Source organism: Budorcas taxicolor, chromosome 10 (genome assembly GCF_023091745.1).
Source record: "Budorcas taxicolor isolate Tak-1 chromosome 10, Takin1.1, whole genome shotgun sequence".
Taxonomy (NCBI): Eukaryota; Metazoa; Chordata; class Mammalia; order Artiodactyla; family Bovidae; genus Budorcas; species Budorcas taxicolor.
Window position 1 is genome coordinate 58,074,574 of NC_068919.1, and position 18,922 is coordinate 58,093,495.

Sequence of the window (18,922 nt, forward strand, 5' to 3'; positions counted from 1 at the left end):
CTTGTAGAGGCAAGGAAAGTGATGAGAAAATTCTCAGCCACAATTGTTCAGGAGTCAAAGAATTTGGGTTTTCCTCTGAAATGAAATGCTTCTTCAGAAGTTATTTTACATTGTTCCTTATTATCTCCTTATCATTTTTCTTGTTAAGAGTCTGAAAGGTGGGATATTCTTTTACCTAGGAAGAATGTTTTTCATTTTTGTTTCCATTTCTTGGGATTCAGCCTCAGTGACCAGGAGCTAAGAAAATACCAGTTGTCTTTCTTAGGAGTACTTGGTTGGGAGAAGGAGGAGCTAGGTAATATGTGTTTCTGAATGATGGTGATGAAACTCTATAGTAAGTTTAAAATGTTCTGGTACTTTAGGTATAAGTGAAATTATGTGGACTATACTGAGAACATAAACCTGGTATTATAAAATTCTTCCTGTGGGAAGTACTAAAAAGTTAACTGAAGTCTAGAATAATACATTTATACCTTGGGGGCCATTTATAAATGATTGGTTGATAAATGCAATGTCTGCATGGAAAAAGAGTTACCTCTGAAACTTTTCTAATGATTAAAGCTGGGAGATACTTCACAGGGACTAGTTTAGTCTTTTTTTGTGTGTATGTTTAGAAATTTTCATAGTAAATTACATTTTATAATAAATTTTATTCATGTCTTTTTTTTTTTTACTAGTTGGCATACTTAGGATTTCTGATGCTTTATACATTTGTGGTTCTTGTACAAATGGAACGATTACCTTCAGTTCAAGAATGGATTGTTATTGCTTATATTTTTACCTATGCTATTGAGAAAGTCCGTGAGGTATGTCTTTAGTTTTTCCTACCAGCAACTTAGTTTGTAATTGGAGGGTGTTTTGTTTGTTTTGGTTATATGTATGGGTATGTGTAGGTGTTATTCATAATTTCAGTAGGTGATGATATTATTAAAGTGTAGAATGTTTGTCTTTGCTATTCTAAAAGTGATGACTAAAGAATAGAGATTAGTGTGTTGTTAACTTTGTCCTGATTACAAAGATAGTGATTGTCTCAAAAAGTAGATTTGATTTTTATTTTCTCAACATTCATATTTATGATCTTTGCCACTCTCAAAGAATTTTAAATACTAGCCAATCAGGTAGGTAAATTATAAGTAGTTTCTTATTTTACAGTCCTCTAAAGTATCTTGTGGACTTCCCAGGTGGCTCAGTGGTAAAGAATTCTTCTGCCAGTGTGGAGTTGGGAAGATTCCCTGGAGTAGGAAATGGTAGCCTACTCAAGTATGCTTGCCTGGAAAATTCCCTGGACAGAGGAGACTGGTGGGCTACACAGCCCATGGAGTCACAGAGTCAGTCTGAGCGGCTGAGCAAAGTGTACTATATTGCCCATTGAATTGTCATTTAGATTTAGATCCCTGTGTCTATCAGAGTTTTCAATGTAAAGTTGTAAATTTTCTAATACCCTGACTTTGGGGGAAAAAAGTTTTAAAAATCTTTCTACAATTTTCTCTTTAAACTGATACCTACATATATGTTGTTTTATAACACACTTATTTAAATACATCAGAATTATTTCATGTCTCTGTGCTTTACATTTAGAGAATATGTGAAATTGCAAAAATAGAAGGCATTGTACTTCTCTCTCACTTAGGTATTGTAGGACTTTATCTTATTAAATAACTTACTATGCATTTTAAATTCCTTTGAGTGCCATGGCCACTCTATTTATGAAATCTATTGTTTTACTTAAATGTTTTAAGAAATTAAGTTGTTAAATGGTAAAAGCAAGTTGCAAATAATTAGTTTAAATGTATATTCATAAAACAGCTCTGCAAGAATTCATTAGATAATAATAAAAGTGGTTGCTTCTAGTGGGAAGGGGACTCAGTTGACTAGGGGAGAAGAATGGGAGACTTTTCAATATTTATGATTCACTATGATTTTGAAGCTGTAAATGTATTACCATTTCCCACATAAATTTTTGTTTTTAATTTTACATCAAAGAGAAGAGCTAAGTATAGCAATTTAAACCATTGAGTTGTTTACTTTCTGGACATAAGGCACTTTTGGAAGATTCTGCTTGAATATCCTGGTGTTGTTTCAGTGAAAAATAAAACAACTTTTCAAAAGTATCTCACATTCCAAGCCTAGGGATCTTTGTTCTAATCCAGAATCTACAGTGTCTTAATTGGATGATCTTGGTTGAACAGATTATTTTTGGGTCTTTTTCCCCCCATACACAGAAAATGAGGATAAGAACTATAACTCTGATGTCTTACTGAATTGTTTTGGTGATCAAATACCAAGACAGTCAAAAATACTTTGAAATATTAAAAGATATATAAAATTTTATTGTGCTATTATAATTGAATTCTGTTTTAATAGGAAGAAATTGATTATTATTATTTTTTAACCTTTAGATTTTTATGTCTGAAGCTGGAAAAATAAGCCAGAAGATTAAAGTGTGGTTTAGTGATTACTTCAATATCAGTGATACAATTGCCATAATTTCTTTCTTCATTGGATTTGGACTAAGATTTGGAGCAAAATGGAACTTTGAGAATGCATATGATAATCATGTTTTTGTGGCTGGAAGATTAATTTACTGTCTTAACATAATATTTTGGTATGTGCGTTTGCTAGATTTTCTAGCTGTAAATCAACAGGCAGGACCTTATGTAATGATGATTGGAAAAATGGTAAGTTGAGAGGTGTCTGATAATACTTGTGGGTTTATTGGTATTTTTTCTTAGAATCATAAAAATGTTACTAATACAATTTTACTTAATCAGAGAAGTACGGTGATACTTTTCTGTCTTTCCTTATCATTTTGGAGTTACTTTTCAGTGTGTGGATGTTGAAAGCAGGTAAGTCAGGTTGTTTGTTATGATGGTTTTTAACCAGAGGGTCAGTCTGAAAAAGTCTTGCAAGGATTTGTCATGTGCAACTCCAACTCACCACACTAATCTTGTCCCTTATTAATGTACTTTGCAAGATAATGGTCACTAAACAAATACTGTCATGGTGTAATATCTTTAGATAACTCTTTCTTCCTCTCTTTACTGATCCAGACTATTTTTAAAATTTATAACCAGAACGTCTAATCTTTTCCTGATATAATATGCCCACTATTTTGCTCTTTGTCATAGGCTTAACCAACTTGCAGATTCTGTTTTTTAAATATAGATGTCAGATTTAATGTGCAATTTTTATGCATTGAACTGAAAAAATCTAAAATGTATTGGGCCTACTCCTGCCACAAATAGCTTTCAGGTTTTAGTGGTGTAAAAGACAGACTTTGTTATGTTCTGTTGCTTTTGTGAAAGTAACTTCTTTCCTTGTTCTAAAATTACTATTCAAAATTTTAGCAAAAGCAGACAGACTACCCTCCAGAGATATTCAGTGTCAACAATTTGATGTAAACCTTTCCATTCTTCAAGACATATATAGGGAAGAAAAGACATGTATATGAATACATGTGTTTATTTGTGTTAAATTTCACAAATGGATTTATGTACTATGCTTTTTCTCAGTTCTTTTAAAATATCTACCCCCTTTATAAAAATCTGTTCCTAGAATTTTTGAAACCTTTTTCCTTAATCTTGGAAGATTGGTCTTCTAGATTAAATTTATCTTCTAAGTAACCCTTCTAAGTAATCCAATACCAGATTACCTGCATTGCTTTGCATTATGAAAATAAAATTTTTATGGTTTTTGAATATAGAGCTTTATTATTATATTTGCTTTTTCACACTACACTTTTTCCCTCTAGGAGAGTGTATCCAGGTCTCCCCAGTTAAAAATTACTAGTTTACTATTGGTTACATTAAAAGAGTACTCACTATTCATCATTTTGCATTATTTCATGAAGTAGTGGTATTTCCAGGAAAAGTAGGGGAATTAAGATTGTCAAATAGGCTTTACATGAAAAGGTATGAAGTCCGAAGACCTCTGAATCATCAGCCAATACACCTTATATAATTTAGAATATTTCAGGTTTGGGTTTTGATTTAGGCATTTTCTTTAATTACAGATATATATTTAGATGTCAAATTATAGCAACTGCCATGAATAATGTTTTGATGAATTATTTGCCTTTTAAAATCTTTTATCCCAAGATTTTGTTTATTGAAAGCATACATTCTCTTAGTAGTGCTCTTAAATGGTCAACTAAGATATTATTTAACTATTTTATAAGTAAAAAAAACTGAATCTTGGGAGAGTATTTAAGATTCTTTGATTGCAAATTACAGGGACTCTGACTTAATTTTAAAAGGAGATTTATTAGCAGATCTAACAATTTTAAAGCTAAAGGATAAAGACTAAATGATTATATTTAAGTAAATGTTTTATAATTCCTCCATCTATTCTAGATTTACTGTCCTCTTTACTTTTCAGAGTCTCACCTTCCATTTCTACTTTCACTGTATACTTCTTCAAAACATATATGAAAATGTTATAATAACTTACTTTAGGTTAAATTATTACTACAATTATTGTTAGTTCATAGTAGATTAAAATATAGATTTATTATACATGTAGTCTTATGAGTGGGATTTTCCCCTTAGATTATTTTCTGTGGATGGATATTACTACATATTGCTAGAGTGAGACTACATTCACTTTTTTATATGTAAGTGCGGAATACATGTACACATAAGTGGATAGAAATTAAAGTTTTCTTATTGCATTTCACTTAATTATTTGAATTCCTGAGTAATGATGTCAGAATTCCCATTGTGATTTAGCAATAAAAATTGTTTTTTAATGATTTATTATGTGATAGCTCAGTTAGGCTCTTTTTAATTTTGTTGAAATTAAATAGTTGCAAACCATCTCACTAGCAAAAGGGTTTGTTAACCAGTTATGGGGATCAGTTCTTTTTTAGACACACATACTGATAATTCAGTTTGTTGCTATATTTACCTCTTAGAAGGTTTCACAGCCCAGGAGACAAGGCACCATGGTAGAGTTCAGTATGGAAGAACATTCACGGAAATTGATTCCTTGTGTCTGCCCATTATGTCTATATTTCTTTAAAAGACTTCATGGACATGAGATAGGCAGACTCCGGTTTCAGCCTGTGTTATGGTTTAATATATAGATGATGCCTATGACTTGCCTGATGTCACAGATCAGTTTTTATATAATTTCCTTTCTGTTCAGGCTTATATGGTGATGAGATTTCCCGAATGCTACTGCTAGGAATAAAAAGAAACTCAAAGATTCAAATTATCTTTTGGAATGTTAGAAACTTTTTTAAGATGAAGAATTATCTGTGTGTATAAATCCCCATGTATTTTAACAGTGTTCATTTTTTTAACAGGTGGCCAATATGTTCTACATTGTAGTGATTATGGCTCTTGTATTACTTAGTTTTGGTGTTCCCAGAAAGGCAATACTTTATCCTCGTGAAGCACCATCTTGGACTCTTGCTAAAGATATAGTTTTTCATCCATACTGGATGATTTTTGGTGAAGTTTATGCCTATGAAATTGATGGTAAGGATTTAACGTATACGAATTTATCTTATGTTAAAGTCAAAATTGCATTTTAGTAATACTGTGTATTTTCACAAATTAAGATGTTACAACCTTAGCCTTCCCACAGTATATTAGTTAATCTCAGAAGAAACATAAACATTAATTGAAAAAAGTATTTTAGATTTTTTCTTTTTAGTTACAAATAATGAAATTTAGCCTAAACTGGCTTATACAATAAGGACATATATTAACTCACATAACAAAAAGTGCTAGAGTGTCTTTGTGATGGGTTAACTGATAGCTAAGGACACCTGTTCTTTTTCATCCCAGTGCTCTGTAATCAGTGTCTGATTCAAAAAGGGTTTCCTTTACAATTTTAAGACTATCTCATTAGCAGCAGGAGGAAAGAGACACTGTTTTCCATAGTTCTCTCCAAGGGAAAATGTTTCGTTTCCAAGATGCTCCCTATTGAACCTGTATTTTTATCTCATTAGCTCAAATTGGCCTCAGGTTACCTATGTCTAAACAAGGCAAGCATAATGGAATTGATTAGTTGATTGTATCAATATATACTGTTGAATTTTAAAATTCACCTTTCAGTACATTCTCTGCATAAGGTTATTCTGTTGTTTTAAAGAGGCAAGTGGGCTTTAGGAAGCATTACTATGAATAAAGATAGTGAAAGTGATGAAATTCCAGCTGAGCTATTTCAAATCCTAAAAGATGATGCTGTTAAAGTACTGCACTCAGTATGCCAGCCAATTTGGAAAACTCGGCAGTGGCCACAAGACTGGAAAAGATCAGTTTTCATTCCAGTCCCAAAGATGGGCAGTGCTAAAGAAAGTTCAAAATGCCACACAGTTGCACTTATGTCAAGCTTGCAAGGTAATGCTCAAATCCTTCAAGCTAGGTTTCAGCAGTATGTGAACCAAGAACTTGCAGTTGTACAAGCTGCATTTAGAAAAGGCAGAGAAACTAGAGATCAAATTGCCAACATCTGTTGGGTCATAGAAAAAGCAACAGAATTCCAGAAAAACATCTTGTTTCATTGACTATGCTAAAGCCTTTGACTCTGTGGATCACAACAAAATGGAAAATCCTTAAAGAGATGGGAATACCAGACTACCTTACCTGCCTCCTGAGAAATCTGTATGCAGGTCAAGAAGCAACAGTTAGAACTGGACATGGAACAATGGATTGGTTCAAGATTGGGAAAGGAATACATCAAGGCTGTATATTGTCACCCAGCTTATTTAACTTATATGCAGAGTACATCATGTGAAATGCTGGGCTGGATGAAGCACAGGCTGGAATCAAGATTGCCAGGAGAAATATCAGTAACCTCAGATATGCAGATGATACCAACCTAATGACAGAAAGCTAAGAGGAACTAAAGAACCTCTTGATGAGAGTGAAAGAGAAGAATGAAAAAGCTGGCTTAATACCCAACATTCAAAAAACTAAGATCAGGGTATCTGGTCCCATCACTGCATGGCAAAATGTATGGGGAAACATTGGAAACAGTGACAGACTTTGTTTTCTTGGGCTCCAAAATCTCTGCAGACGGTGACTGCAGCCATGAAATTAAAAGATGCTTGCTTCTTGAAGGAAAAGCTATAATGAACCTAGACAGCAAATTGAAAAGCAGAGACATCACTTTGCAGACAAAGGTTAAAGGTCTATGTAGTTAAAGCTATCGTTTTTCCAGTACTGATGTACAACAGTTGGACCCTAAGGAAGGCTGAGCGCTGAAGAATTGATGCTTTCGAATTGTGATGTTGGAGAAGACTCTTGAGAGTCCCTTGGCCAGCAAGGAGATCGAACCAGTCAGTTCTAAAGGAAATCAACCCTGAATATTCATTGAAAGGAGTGGTGCTGAAGCTGACGCTTCAATACTTTGGCCACCTGATGCGAAGAGCTGACTCATTGTAAAAGACCCTGATACTGGGGAAGTTTAAGGGCAGGAGGAATAGGGGGTGACAGGATGAGATGGTTGGATGGCATCACTGACTCAGTGGGCTTGAGTTTGAGCAACTCCGGGAGGTAGTGAAGGTCAGGGGAGCCTGGCATGCTGCAGTCCATGGTTTGGCAAAGAGTCGGACACAACTGAGCAGCTGAACGAGAAGACAACTTGAGAACATAGATGATAATGCAAACTTTAAGGGATGTTCTTCTGACCTCCACATTGAGTTACAGAATCTTATTTTTGTTAGTTTGCTTGTGTTCTGTCTTGCTCTTTCTCTTCCATCTTACTTTACTCCTCCCTCTCCCTATTCCTGTGTTGCTCTTTACCCACCTATTTATAGGTGATTGGAACAGGGAATGGTAACATAGTGGTCACCAGTTGTTACCAGATGTTGATTAAAACAGGTTTTACCAGCCTGGTAAAATTTTATGTTTAATGGTTTCCTTTTCGGTTTCTTTTCCAGGTTTTTATTGTCTGCTCTTTTTCTGATGTGGTTCTAGTTTAGTTATAAAGCATTAGATAAACTTTTTTAGTCTCCTGCATTCTCTTTCTTGAGTATTTGCTTCATCAAACTAATCCGAATAGAACAGAAATAGATTCAAAATTTTTTTTAAGAGTGAGAGGACTATATGCATCAGTTTGCCCATAAAACCTTTTATTTGAAAGGAATGATACAGCCATGATGAGAATTTCAGTGGTGTATATTTTTAAAATGCATACAAGCACTTCCCTGGAAGTCCGGTTAAGACAGCCCTTCCACTGCAGGAGGGATAGGTTTGATCCTTGGTCAGGAAGCTAAGATCCTGCATGCTTCAAGATGAGGCCAAATTAAATAAGTAAAATGCTTAGAAAGTACCAGGTGCTAAGTGTATTGTAAATATTTGTATAAAACTTGTCACTAATTGATGATTATTTAATTTTAATCCTTGCCATACTTGAATTTATTTTACCTTATTCCTCATAACTCTGTGGTGATTTTTAAAGCTCTTCCCTTCCTTAATCCAGGTATGTTATAGCTTCAGAAACATTCCAGGTGGAGGCAATAAAAAGCAAGGAATTAAAATCTAATCATTGTGTATTTGAGAGACACTTTAACCATTCTTTCAACCCTGTTTTGTGGAATGATAAACTAAACTCCGTAGTCTTCATGTTTGTAAATGTACTATGAGTTTATCGTACTCTTTATGGTTCAGTTATTTTTCTTATACCATGTGTGGCTGAATCTCAGAATTTTATTCTCCTTAATGCTCCTCTGGCTAAACTCTACCTTGAAGGGTAGACATAATATGGAAAAACACTTCCTTGTGTGGAATAGAGTGGTAAAGTACTACCTGCACCCCTCACAAAATTCTTCTGTGTTTATATGGCTGCCTGCCCAGAAACTTTTGCTAGAATCTGTGAAACAGATTTATACATAATCAAAACTTCCTTCAAACAAATGTACACCAATACTGACTAGAAGCAGTTAACTGATAAATTACTGTGTTTTAATTCTTTTTTCTCTCTCTCGAAAGTTTGTGCAAATGATTCCACTATCCCTCATATTTGTGGTCCTGGGACGTGGTTGACTCCATTTCTTCAAGCAGTCTACCTCTTTGTACAGTATATCATTATGGTCAATCTTCTCATTGCATTTTTCAAGTAAGAATTTTACTCAGCTGCTTATTGTAATGATATCATTTAATATACAGTTTTCTTTTTGAAGGAACTATACAGAATTTTAAATATGATTATATTGAGGCTTAAGCTACTAAGAATTATTTCTGACAGTTATAAAGTATGCTTTTTCAAAATCAAATCAGTTCTAAGTCTGAGACTCTACCATTCATTGCATTCTTTTATAAATTTAATATTTATTTGGGATTTATTACTCAACGGTCAGGGAACACATATGCAATATACAAAACAGAAAGGCAAATAGAAAATTCTTCAGTAATCACATTCTTAATATTTTGATGTACATCTTTATATTTTATGAACATATATGAACCATTTTTTTTCTTTCAAAAACAATGTTCTTATAGTTTTGTGTACTGTTTTTAAGTAAGCAGAACATGAATTTTTCCTACATTGATAAATACTCCTCTCCAGTTTCTTAATGGCTGCCTAGTATTCCATGATATAGACCATGATTTTTAAGCTAGTATGTTTTATTGCTCCATTTGATTGTTTATAATTTTTTCTTCCTCAAGACCACATTGTGGTTAAATTTTTGATCAGTCCTTATGTATTTCCTTAGAGTGTTTTCCTGAAAGTAGAACTATTCAGTATATTTATATTTTGGGCTTCTTGGACGTAAGTCAAAATCTGTCTGTTTCCCCAAATCTGTGCTAATAGCAGGTGTTATCTTTTTGATGATTGCTTATTTTTTATAGCACATAAGAGTCTTATTTTTATTTGCAGTTAGTGTGTTACTTCAGATTGAATATTTTCTTATGTTTTTGTCGTTTATATACCATTTTAAAAGCTTAAAATCGTATTTTCTGCCTATTTTTTTGTGGGTTTGTAATTAAGACCCTCAACAATATCAATATGTTTATGTTTTTGCTGCATATGTTTTTTTCAGTTTCTCATTTGCCTTGTAGTCTTTTTTATATTGGGCTACTCCTTTTAATCCTTGTTTAGAACATAATTACAGTAAAATTTTAGTACTTCAAACTTTAAAATGTGCTTACCTAAGTTTGTTTATTCTTTGTTATTTAAGCAATGTGTATTTGCAAGTGAAGGCAATTTCCAATATTGTGTGGAAGTACCAACGTTATCATTTCATTATGGCTTATCATGAGAAACCAGTTCTGCCTCCACCGCTTATCATTCTCAGCCATATAGTTTCTCTTTTTTGCTGCATATGTAAAAGAAGGAAAAAAGATAAGACTTCGGATGGACCAAGTAAGTAAAGCACATTAAGGCAAATGTTTTTATCACATGCCAGTATTATACTGAAAGATAAATATTAATTTTATTCAGAAGACTTAATTGGTTAATGTTATTGTAAAGGCTTTTGGATTTGCCTAAGCATAAAATATTTTTAAGTGCAATATGGTTATCTGTAAAAGTAAATTTAGTATTAAACTTGCTTTTTGATATGGCATCTCAATTTAGTTTTCTTAAAATGCTAATATAAACCATAACACTTGCTGTCCTACAAACCATTTTGATAGCTACATAAAGAATAACACTTTTAGTATATTTTGTACACTACAGGAGATGTAGTCAAACTCTGCCTAAAATTTTACAGTGACTTTTTATTCTACCAATTCAGTTTTTAAATTCTTCTACCTGAGTATGTGAGGGAGAGGTGAGAGAGATAGATGAGAAAGGGTGTTTCACAGGAAAAGGAAATTAGAAAAGGAGGAAATGCCAGAAACTCTTCTGCTGACATCACACTATGAGTGAAGAAAGAAGTAGAAATGACTTGTCTGTGGCTTCAGAAACAATAAGTTTTTTAGTAAGAAAACAGTTGCAGGTGATTTACATAATCTTATGAACTCTTTAGCTAAAGTTTATCTTGATGTCTTCGTTAATTTTTTTTCCTTTTCCCTCCATAGAACTTTTTTTAACAGAAGAAGATCAAAAGAAACTTCATGATTTTGAAGAGCAGTGTGTTGAGATGTATTTTAATGAAAAAGATGACAAATTTCATTCTGGGAGTGAAGAGAGAATTCGTGTCACTTTTGAAAGGTTCAGAAGCTCTTTAATTATAACTAATTTTATGTCAGAGTGGGTTCTGTTAGTTATGTCTCTCTTACATGGTCATTGTGCAATTTGTATTTGTCAAACAAGTAAGTTTAGTAATGGTTTTACATTATATATTGGGAGACAGATCAGTTGTTTACTTCATGTAAGTCAGTCAGTCTCTTAATGTTTTTGGACCCTTGTTACAGGGGGCAGAAAAGAGTTAATATTCTTTACTAGTTGGTGGAGAAAAATTACTATTTAATTATTTTAAATAATTATGTTTTAAAATAATTATGTCTTAATTATTATGTCTTTAATTATCTAAAGCATTTGTTTCTTTCCATTAGCTTTGCTACATTCTAAAAGTATATGGTGTTTGTGTAGTTGCAGTAATGGTAATAGTTCTATGTATATGTAGCTGAATACTCTTGTGTTACTCTGATATGGGAATAAATAGCCTGTGGCACAAAAGCATGTTTCGAAATCTTGTATTTTTATTACAATAGGATTAGCAATAGGATTTTTCTTAAACATAAGGTATGCCTTGTTATAAATGAATAACTGTACAAGATTTTATATCTTACCTTGAGTACATGTAAAATTCCTTTTTACCAATATCATTTATTAAGATTACAGAAATAATTTCTAAACCAATAATTTTTAACATTTGTAAAATGCCTGTGTTTCCATTACAGAGTGGAACAGATGTGCATTCAGGTTAAAGAAGTTGGAGATCGTGTCAACTATATCAAAAGATCATTACAATCATTAGATTCTCAAATTGGCCATTTGCAAGATCTTTCAGCCCTGACTGTAGATACATTAAAAACACTCACTGCCCAGAAAGCTTCAGAAGCTAGCAAAGTTCACAATGAAATCACACGTGAATTGAGCATTTCCAAACACTTAGCTCAAAACCTTATTGATGATGGTCCTGTAAGACCTTCTGTATGGAAAAAGCACAGTGTTGTAAATACACTTAGTTCCTCTCTTCCTCAAGGTGGTCTTGAAAGTAATAATCCTTTTCTTTGTAATATTTTTATGAAAGATGAAAAAGATTCCCAGTGTAACATATTTGGTCAGGATTTACCTGTAATACCCCAGAGGAAAGAATTCAATATTCCAGAGGCTGGTTCCTCTTGCAGTGCCTTATTCCCAAGTGCTGTCTCTCCTCCAGAACTGCGACAGAGAATACATGGAGTAGAAACCTTAAAAATGTTTAGTAAAAATCAAAAACCAGGCAATTCATCTAACAGTATACCACATCTATCATCCCCACCAACCAAATTTTTTGTTAGTACACCGTCTCAGCCAAGTTGTAAAGGCCACTTGGAAACTGTAACCAAAGATCAAGAAATTGTTTGTTCCAAAGCTGCAGAGGGAGATAACATAGAATTTGGAGCATTTGTAGGTAAGTTTGGAAAAACTGATATTCGTACATCAACAGTATTTTTTTAAAATTATGGTTATCACCATAGAAATAAAAATCAATTGCCAATTAATAAAATTATTTGTGTGAAAAGTGCACTATCTTTTCATAGAGTATAGTCCTGAAGTTTTTAAAGGAATCAGAAGTAGGGGAAATAGGTTGAATTGGGCTGTAATTGTTATATTAGCACATAGCTCTTTGGTGCAACTTACTATGATAGTGACTGTATAGAAAATTTATTTGTACTCTGTCTTTTGAACTTGAGGATAGTCTCTTAATAATCAACTTTCATTGAAAGAACTTAATGTGTGAGTTTAAAATACAAAGGGAAAGAGGAGGCTAAAAGTAACTGGCAAAGAACAGTATTTTATACATAGGATGACCATATAGTTTTTCATTCAAACTAGTACACCTTTGAGAATGAAAGGTTATATTACTAATTCTTAAATTAGGACTATAGGGAAAGCTAAGATTCTGCTTGAAAAATGAGTATGGCCAACCCACTTATGTACCCAGAGGAGAGCATTTCAGAAAGGAATGATTCAGTCTTATACCTCACCTCAAATAAAATCAGGACTGAAAATATATGTCTTTTGGCAATGATAACATATCAATGACCTTGGTGAAAACTGTTTTGGTGAAGGAAGTGATGGAGGGAGAAGCCAGATTATAGTGAAATATAGTGTGAATGAGAGGAGAGAAAATAAAGTACCATTGGAAAGGGGGCTGCTCAAAAACTTGATAGTTAAGGCAAGAAGAAAGAAATAACTAATATTTTGGTTTATATGTTTAAGGCTTTATTTGTTTTGTTTTTGATGATAGTTTATGGTTTAAATGTTGACATGCCACGTGAAAGGAAAAGGTGAAGAGAGGATGCTTTATAGAGCTAACCAGATCCCAGATATGTGTAGAATGTAGTGTTTTAACAGCCTTCCTCTTAGATTATTAAAGATAAAAGTATTTAAGGGAGAATTCTTAGAAAACAACTTGAGTTGTTTGTGGACATAACCAGAGTTCCTAGGATTGAAGAAGGCCCTCTGTCTCTTTGGGTTTGAATTTTTCCATGAGATGGCTTCTTAGGCCTGTCTTTAACGCTCTATGTGGCTTGCCAGCCTAGGAATTTACGTAGTCATTGAGCATGTATAGAGATCGTTCAGAGAATATGTTACATCTATGTGAAGTCTCCACATTAGGGCCAATCCCATGATTTATCTAGGTACTGAGCATGCTGATCATTACTGCTAGACTGAGTTCACTGTGGTTTATAGAGATGATTTTTCCTACATTAAATATATCCCATTTCATTTTTAAAAAACACATTTTAGTCTATTTATTAATATACTGCCACTGGGATGGATACAGATATTCTTATGTTTAATGTCTGTATTTATGTGTAATATGCATGTGTCATATGTATAATAAACATCTTAATATATAATGCTTTTTTATTGATAATAAAAGCTTCCCTTGTAACTTAGACGGTAAATCTGCCTGCAGTGCAGGAGACCGGTGTTTGATCCCTGGGTCGGGAAGATCCCCCGGACAAGGGAATGCAACCCACTTCAGTGTTCTTGCCTGGAAATTCTGTGGACAGAGGAGCCTGGCAGACTACAGACCATGGGGTCACAAAGAGTCAGACACAACTGAGTGACTGACACACACACACACTCTGATAATATAATGATTGTTCCCTTCTTCTTTTAAATTTTAAGCAATTCAGTTCATATCACTTGTAGGACTCTTAGGATCCTGTTACTATAAACTGAAGAGCTCATGTTCTCCAACTTTTTAACAAGCATTTTCACTATCAGGAAAGCTACAGAAAACTGCAGAGCCATCAAAACTACTTAGAACACAACGTATTGTGTGTTTGAATAGGGCAATCAGATTATTTTGATAGATCAAAATAAACAAGTACTTTTTTTTGTAATCTTTCTCCCTCCTTCTTTTAAGGACACAGAGATAGCATGGATTTACAGAGGTTTAAAGAAACATCAAACAAGATAAAAGAAATGTTATCTGTAAGTAAATCCTTACAGCAGTGCAGTTTATTTGGTTGTTTTGGGGTTTAGTTCAAAATAGAATTAAACATGTTTTTCTGTAAAAACAGTTTTAGCAGAGACCATCCATCATCATCATGATCTGAAATACATTAAGCTCAGTAGACATATTTCTTTTCCTCCTGTATTTCCTACCTCTGTTAAAAATGTCAGCATTCTAGTTTACGAGGGCAAACTTGAACTCTTACTCCTCCCTTCCAGTCAACAGCCAAGTCTAGCTGGTTTTGCTTCCTAAATGTTGTTTTAGTACTTATGCTTCTCTTGATCGTTAGTAGTAGGTACCCAGACTTAGGCTGTTATTCTCTAACTTATACTTCATTGAGCTCTTAATATATCTTGAAAGAATTTATCATCACATTCTGATGGCATCATTTTGCTGTTATGAAGTACTTGTTATATATGGGAAATCATTTAGGATAAGTGGACATTTCCTAGTGGGAAATGGTAAACGTTAGGGTTTCCCTACAGATTGCACCTTTTAACAGTGACCTTGTAAAATGAGCTTAAAGCCAAAGTATGCTGAAAATTTTTAAGTGTGCAGATAGCTTCCTGCTAAAAACAAAAATAAGTTTCTGTGAGTGGCAAGAAAAGTGGTGGCTATGTTTTCAGTTTAACAATTTTGAGTAATCTACTTAGAGAAAAAGAACTATGCTAGTAGAATAATGAGTTCTAGCTCATGCTGGTCAGAGACTTTGAGTTCTTAAACATTTGTGGGTTACATCCCTTTGAAAATCTAATACAAACTTTAGATCCACTCCAGGAAAAAATGCACATATATGTTTCTGCTTTTAAGGTATAGAGTTTTACAGATACCTGAAGTTCACTCTTCAGTCCCATACTAGAATTTCTGTCAAACATGGTTCTATAAAATTGATGTGCCACTGCATCAAAGAGTATATCAAGGAAAGTACGTAAGCAAAACAGAAACAAAAAATAACTAGAACTGGTTCCAAAAGAAGCAACTAAAATCAGAAAGGAAATTAGTGTTGCTTTGTGACAAAAGGAAGATTAACACTTTTTGTTGGCTAAGTAAATCAGCTGTAATATGAAGAATGTAAAGCATCAAAGGTAGAAAAGTTTAATTTTCTTGAGATATGTTAAATTTGTTAATGAAAGTAATAGTTTATTTTGGTAGTGATATTTTAAAACGCATTGTGTCTGAGGGGTGGTAGAGGTTTGGAAATTTTGTAAGTACATAATAGTGTGACCTGTTTATAGTTAAAAAGAAACAAAATGAATTTATCAGCTTACCCTCATTAGTTTAATGAAATTCATAAGTTCATCTGGAAAAATGAATAGGTAAAAAAAATGAAGGGGAATTAGTTGTTAGATACTAAAATATCTATACAGGTGGTACAGTTGAAACATGAATATTTAGTAAAACATTTTGATGGCTCTGAAATAACTCTTCTACAGATTAGAATTTAGTAAGGGTAAAATTAGAAATCAATGAGAAAAGGAATGCTTTGTCAGTAAACACACAAATTGAACAACTGGGTAGAAATTTGGAAACATCTGTTTCATATCACTTTATAAGCTCAAAGGATTCCAAATTTAATTAAAAAATTCAAATCATAAAAAAACCTAAAAAAATAGAAATATTAAGTCAGTAAGTCAGGAAGGCTTTTAAAACAAAATATTAAGGGAAAGATGTAGAGAGATGAGTACTTAAAAATATGAAGCACAGATAAATCTTAAAAAATAGAAATCTGACAAATAATGATCAGGTAAATCTTTGGTATACAAATCACTTATACAGATCAGTAAGAAGGCTACCGAAAATCCCCCAAATAAATTTCCCCTCCACTCCTTTACCCTCCAAATTGTTGTTATCACTTTTAATTTTACTGTAAAATAGTAGTTTTTTTCTTTTTTAGGTTAACTGATAATATTTTATTATTTTCCAAATTGTTTCCTATTTCTTCCCTAACTTTTGTATGAACTTGTATTACTATGGAAAAGGATTCATTCAGGTGGATTTATGAACAATAAGAAAGTAGGTTATTTTGATGGCAGTTTTTGAGATTGATATTGAAGAAAATAATTGTAACTTGTAATATACTCTTTGGAGCCCAGGTAGATTAAAGCATATTGAGCTAAATAGATCCAGAGACTCTTTATACTACTTAGAACAGTGATTTGAAATTTAGTTAAATTGTTTTAAAATTGTGTATGTGTACCCTGTGCAGAATGATATTCCTTCTGAAAACACTTTGAAACATGTGAGTTCTCACGCTGGATTTACTGAGTGTCACAAAACTTCTGTTCCTCTTCATTCAGAACAAGGTGAGTGTTTTGACTACGTGAGTTACATTAAATAAAAGATATTTTATGTATGTCACACACCTGAGCAGTGAATGTTTCAGGAGTCAGAAAATGAAGATTCTGGTCTATCATTGTTGCTCTCAACCTTGAATAGAACATAATCTTAACATTCTAATAGTTTTTCTTTTTTAACCAGTTGTTTAGTCCTAAAAGAAATGCAGACTTTTTACAAATCTGCTGATTTTAACTTTTACAAATGGAGCTGCTCTGTTTTAATCAGTATAGTCATTTAGTCAACTTGTGTTTCTGATTTAATCTTTAAAAATAGCTAATACATTTATTGATTCAAAATTAAAATACACACAAGCACTTTGGAAATCGTTGTCAGTTTCTCACTTTAGCCCCATATGTAACTACTGTTATTTTGCTTTTCCTCTAGAGTTTCATGCTTATATAATCACACATGACAATAAGTCTTTTCTGCCTCTCATTTTCAACACAAAATGTAGCATACTGTACATGCCTTGCACCTTTAATTTTTTATCTAAAAATCAAATGGCCTGGAGATGTTTCCATATCATGCTTTTATTTTAGTCATAGTTATCAATATTATATGCATATAAGTTTATTGTTATCTAACTTTTCAGTTAGGTACATAGAATCTTTTCAAGATTCCTTAAGAAAAGCAGTACTAGTATATCCCCCTCACCATCATGTCTCCTTTCTCTTCAAGTTAGGTTTACTCTTGGAGTGCAAATTGGTTTAACATTCAAATATAATTAAGGCATGATGATAACAAGTTAAAGGAAAAAAATTATCTGATCATCTTAATAGCTGCAGAAAGGCTGACTTTAATGAATTCAGCATCCGTTCATGATTAAAAACTCCTAGCAAATTAAAAATAGAATGGAGTTCCTTAATCTAAATAAAAGGTATCTTAACAAAAATTTACCACAGATACCGTACTTCATAATGAAATATTAAAAGCCCCAGAAGGGAAATAAGGATTCTGGCTTTTATCATTTCTATTTAACATTTTAGCCAAAGGAAGAAAAGGAAGAAAAATAAACGGTAGAAGGATTGAGAGGGAAGAAATAAAACTCTCATTTTCAGATAACTTGGATATTATTACCAACATTAGAATGCCTGTAGTTTTACATCCCCATGTTTCAGTTTTTGGCGGTATCTATTGACCTCCCACTAAAGAAGACAAGGGCTAGGATTATAGCAAGAATTTGAAATCAGGCCAAATGTCCATTAATTGTAGTTTGGTTAAACAGATTATTGCATGTCCTTTGTATGAAGTTCAATGTAGCATCCAAGTAGAATAGAAGAATCTTCTGTGTACTGATATTGAAAGATCTCCAAGCTTAAAGTTCAAAAACCAACAACAGGGACTTCCCTGCTGATCCGGTGGTTAAGACTCCATGCTCCTGATTGAGGGGGCCTGGGTTTGATCCCTAATCAGGGAGCTAGATCACACATGCCACAAGTAAGAGTTTGTATGCTGCAACTAAGACCTGGCACAACCAAATAAACATTTTTAAAAACCACCAACCAAAAAAAGTCTGTAAATAAATTTTTTAAAAAAGTCTGAAGATACATGATTAGCATTTATGGTTTGTTTTTTTTTAAAAAAAGGAAAGGCAGGGGTATATATACAAACACAAAATATCTGGAAGGATACATAAGAAAGTTGGAAACAGAGAACAGGCTTTTTCTTTTCATACTCTTGTTTCGTGTTGCCTATTCACAGAAAAACTGAATAATTTGGATATCCTGTCAAGAGACCCATGAGCCTTGTGTAATTCTTATGTTTAGCAGTGTTAGGGAAAGGATACTTATCCTTGGAAAATTTTATATTCTGCCTTGAAATGCTTGTGTTTCGTTAGTTGGTATTAAAAGTTTGTTTAGTTGTAAAACTTTTTTGTTTTTTAAAATTTTCTCTTAGTGGAAAGTAGCAGTAGAAGGTCATCTACAGAAGAAACTCATGAAGTAGATTCCAAAGCAGCTTTGCTACCGGTTTGTATATTTCAATTAAACATATGCATAGTATAAAATC

The 18,922-nt window shown here is 33.1% G+C and overlaps 1 protein-coding gene across 1 annotated transcript in view; it reads left to right on the forward strand.

The window, feature by feature from the left end:
* The window catches only part of TRPM7 (transient receptor potential cation channel subfamily M member 7), a 100,014-nt gene that overhangs the window by 59,292 nt on the left and 21,800 nt on the right, over window positions 1-18,922 (forward strand). The window contains exons 20-29 of the mRNA XM_052647368.1: window positions 678-806; window positions 2,400-2,678; window positions 5,306-5,480; window positions 8,943-9,069; window positions 10,133-10,317; window positions 10,977-11,109; window positions 11,802-12,517; window positions 14,489-14,556; window positions 16,785-16,881; window positions 18,812-18,882. Of these exons, the coding sequence (XP_052503328.1) occupies window positions 678-806; window positions 2,400-2,678; window positions 5,306-5,480; window positions 8,943-9,069; window positions 10,133-10,317; window positions 10,977-11,109; window positions 11,802-12,517; window positions 14,489-14,556; window positions 16,785-16,881; window positions 18,812-18,882 (1,980 nt within the window). The remainder of the gene's footprint in view (window positions 1-677; window positions 807-2,399; window positions 2,679-5,305; window positions 5,481-8,942; window positions 9,070-10,132; window positions 10,318-10,976; window positions 11,110-11,801; window positions 12,518-14,488; window positions 14,557-16,784; window positions 16,882-18,811; window positions 18,883-18,922) is intronic.